At 48.9% G+C, this 3,701-nt stretch overlaps 1 protein-coding gene across 1 annotated transcript; it reads right to left on the bottom strand.

The window, feature by feature from the left end:
• Positions 1 to 212: 212 nt before the first annotated feature.
• On the bottom strand, positions 213 to 3,305 carry LOC124677924 (peptidyl-prolyl cis-trans isomerase FKBP62-like). The gene is made up of 10 exons (XM_047213865.1): positions 2,982 to 3,305; positions 2,539 to 2,886; positions 2,205 to 2,279; positions 2,024 to 2,104; positions 1,728 to 1,922; positions 1,374 to 1,639; positions 1,150 to 1,275; positions 892 to 1,038; positions 688 to 815; positions 213 to 582 (listed from the first exon to the last, which is right to left on the bottom strand). Exons 1-10 carry the CDS (start codon positions 3,220 to 3,222, stop codon positions 414 to 416), a joined length of 1,776 nt encoding a protein of 591 aa, XP_047069821.1. The 5' UTR covers positions 3,223 to 3,305; the 3' UTR covers positions 213 to 413.
• Positions 3,306 to 3,701: the final 396 nt, after the last annotated feature.

Genomic DNA, 3,701 nt, shown 5'->3' with positions numbered 1-3,701 from the left:
TTAATTATAGGGATTTCGGTTATAACTGACGGACTGACCTTCCCGTAAAAAAAACTGTATGGACTGACCACAGCCCACTGGTTAAGCTGCTTTTCACTTGATGTTATTTAATTAGGACTTCAGGAGCATAAGATTGAGAATGCAATGCAACATATCTCATGTCTACCACTCAATGTAACGATTCAATCCTCTCTACTCTCCAACTCCCCTTCCCTTTTGGTTGGCAAACAAGCTGTATAGGTGAAACGTTAAATGACAGCAGCAAACGACCTAACATCTGAAGCTTGCATACCAAAAGCTATGGCAACAAATACGAAGGACAGAACACAATGCTGTACTAGGAGTAATACCATATCGCTCATACAGGCTACAAATCAATGATGCCAGGTAGCCTCTTCACGGTGGGAGATCTCTCAAGCGGTGCTGTCAATTGCCATCGGCTGTGCATCCTGCTTCGCGGGAAGCTTATCTGCATCTTCCACCTTCCTCCATTTCGCGAACATGTTGCCGTAGAACTTTGCGTCCCTCTTATTGTACTCCCTCACCCGATCCTTCAAGGCCTTGTACGCAACCTTCACCTCCCTGGGGTAAAGAAAAAACATCAGGTATCAGTAACCATTCTGGACGACATAATATTACTGGCGGCCGTCGGAATTTGGTAGCTACAGAGATGGAGGGCGCCTCTACCTGTTGTCTGGGTCGATTTCCAGTGCCTTCTTGACATCCAACTCTGCCAGTTCAAGATCAACGAGTGCGGTGTACGCCTGCGCCCTTCTGTACAAGGCCTTTATGTTTGTGCTCTCTAGTTCCAAAACCTGTACAGTGCTCATGGTCAGATATTTGTGATTCCACCCATGGAAACTTCACGGCATTCCACTGACATGCAGTTACCTTTGTGCATAGTTTCACTGCTTCTTTGTAGTCTTTCAGTTTGAGCTTGCACGCGGCATCGTTCAGGTTGATGTTGATCTTGAGTGCTTTAGATTGCTTCTTCTCATCCTCGCTGTAGGAGCTATCATACTCAATGTACTTCACAGCCTATTTAGAAGAAGAAAGATCCAAAGATCTGTCAGAAAATCAATCCCGAAATGTTCACGAATAACAAGATGTCGGACAAAGTGCACTGAGTTTAAAAGAATGCTACCCTACCTTCTCATATCTCTTGGAGGCCTTGGTATACTTGCCCATTTTAAACCATACATTCCCTTCCTCTTTCTTCTTCGCAGCTGCTTCAAGCTTCTCAGAGTTGCTCTTCAAATCCCAAGATTCTTTCTCCTGAGAAAAAGAGAAGAACATATATGAATACCTGATCAATAGGAGAGGCTGAGATAGACAGACATGTAAACAAGAAAGTAGATAGCCACCACGGTTACCTTCTCAAATGAGACCAGCTCCACTTCATAGAAGACGGTTGAATTGGGAGGAAGCAGAGTGAGCTCACCCTTCGTTTCAGTGGATCCAAACGCAAGTTCAGGTGGTATTTTCACCAATGCGACCTCTCCTTTCTTCATGGTAATCACTGTTTTGTCAAGGCCATCAATGACCTGCTCCTCATCCGTCTTGAACTCAAATGGTTCACCATCTTCATGTCCCTTCTTGGTGAACACAGTGCCATCCTCCAACTTGCCGACCAGCCTCACTGCCAATTAAGATGTACTACGCGATCAGTGAACTTCTCTCGGACACTTCACAAGGTACCTCAAGTATTTTAGCGATTTTTCACACACCTCTGACAACTGCCCCATCGTTGGGACGCTCGTAGCCTTCGCCTTCCTTGAGCACCTTCTTCAAGATCCTCTTGTTGTCGCCAATCAGCGTCACCGTCTTCCAAGACACCAGCTCAAGATCTATGTGCAGGGTAGCATTTGGGGGCACGGCACCATCGACTTCAGAAGCTGGCCTTCCTTGCTCGCCAAAGCCATCTGTTCGTCATCACACAATCAAGTACACGTTATGACGCCAGTGCTAAATTTCTACAGGACAGATTATAAATTGCAGTTTCGAGAATGGAGAAGAAACTTACATTGTGGCTTAACAGTGAGGAAGACTTTCTCTCCCTTCTTCATGGTCTTCACAGCCTTGGAAAGTGCCGGGCAGAAGTAACCTGAAGTTGCCAAGAAAAAACGCACATCAGAGAACAAGCACTTCAGAGAAAAATCATGCATTGCAATTTTCCAAGGATCAATATGCACTTAGGGGCTAACCATCTTTGACAGCGAATTCAACACCATCGGACTTGGACACGACGGTTCCATCCTCAAGTCTCGCCTCGTACTTGACTGAATAAACAAGGCAGAGCAGCAGATGAGACGCATGTTAGTTGACCATTTCGTTGAATTAAACAAGTTGAATTTCAGTTCAACTAAAGAATGGTGTGAACGGTCTCGTGTGGGTTCAGTTACGGGGACACATTTCAGTTTAGGCTAGATTAGATAGAGGAAACTGAAATTTTGGTAAAATTTGCAGCAAAATTCGAACGGGAGTCTGGGAGATTGCCATGTTAGAAACCAAAATCACAAGCATCTGCCTGAAACGTACCGAGAACTTCGTCGAGATCCTTGGGGTTCTCCCACTTCTGGCCCTCGGCCAGGACCTTCTTGAAGATGCCGCCGTCCTTGCAGATGTCCTTGACGCTGGCCCACGACAGGAGCTCGACGTCGAACTGGAGCGTGGCGTTGGGCGGGATCTTGGGCGGGGAGCCGGCCTGGCCGTAGGCGAGGTCGGGCGGGATGGTGAGGAGGGCGTTCTCGCCCTTCTTCATGGTCTTGATGCCCTGGTCCCATCCCTTGATGACCTGCCCCTGGCCGAGCTTGAACTTGAACGGGGTCCCGCGGTCGCGGCTCGAATCGAATTTCGTGCCGTCGAGGAGGGTGCCCGTGTAATGCACTGCGTAGGACATTCAGATTGCCATGTCAATTCCGTTCGATTTATTTGTTGTGAGACGGAGATCAGAGGCGGCAAATAGAGATCAGATCATTTACCTTCGACCTCGTCGCCGGTCTCGGGTCGTTCCCAGCCCTCGCCCTCCTTGAGGAGCTTCTTCTTCAGCCCCTGCGTCCCGATCTCCTTCTCCTCGCCGACCTTCATTGCCGCCGGGGAGTCGGCCTCCTCCTCGTCATCGCCGTCGAGGTCATCCATGGGCTCGCCGTCGTCCGGCTCGTTCATGGTCTCGTCCACCTCCTCCTCGACCGCCCTCATCGTCTCCTCCTCCACGCCGGCCATGGATGTGTAAGGCAAAATCAAATGGTCGTAGGTGGAAAGATCAAACGATCGATGCGCGCGCAATTGCAGTATGTGTTTCTGTGCGTTCTGTAGGTTGTTTGCAGGCAGAGCGAGGCGGGGTTTGGATCGTTGGCAATTTATAGGTGAGTAGAGATTGTTGTTCACGAGGATATGGTGTTCTAGAGTATTCGTGTAGGGGCTGGATCGGGCGACGGGACGGAGGATTGAGAGAAGCTTCCACACAAGTGTCGGTGCGAAAGCGGGGGCAAGATTGCTTTGGAAGACAGTGGATGCTTCGAGAAACAAGCGAAGAAGTAGTGCCGGACGACTGCTGAACAACGTCACTAAATGTCTCCTTCTGGGCTGGGCTCGGCCCGGCGTAGCAAGGCTTCCTTCCTGGAGTGCAATCTTGTAGCTGGGCTTCAACAGTTGATGAATCACATCTCCTATATATATCGCTGTAAGCGACGATTATTCTC

The sequence above is a fragment of the Lolium rigidum genome, chromosome 7 (assembly GCF_022539505.1).
Source record: "Lolium rigidum isolate FL_2022 chromosome 7, APGP_CSIRO_Lrig_0.1, whole genome shotgun sequence".
NCBI lineage: Eukaryota > Viridiplantae > Streptophyta > Magnoliopsida > Poales > Poaceae > Lolium > Lolium rigidum.
The sequence above is the reverse complement of the archived record's forward strand: the minus strand, read 5'-3'. Positions and strand labels throughout refer to the sequence as shown.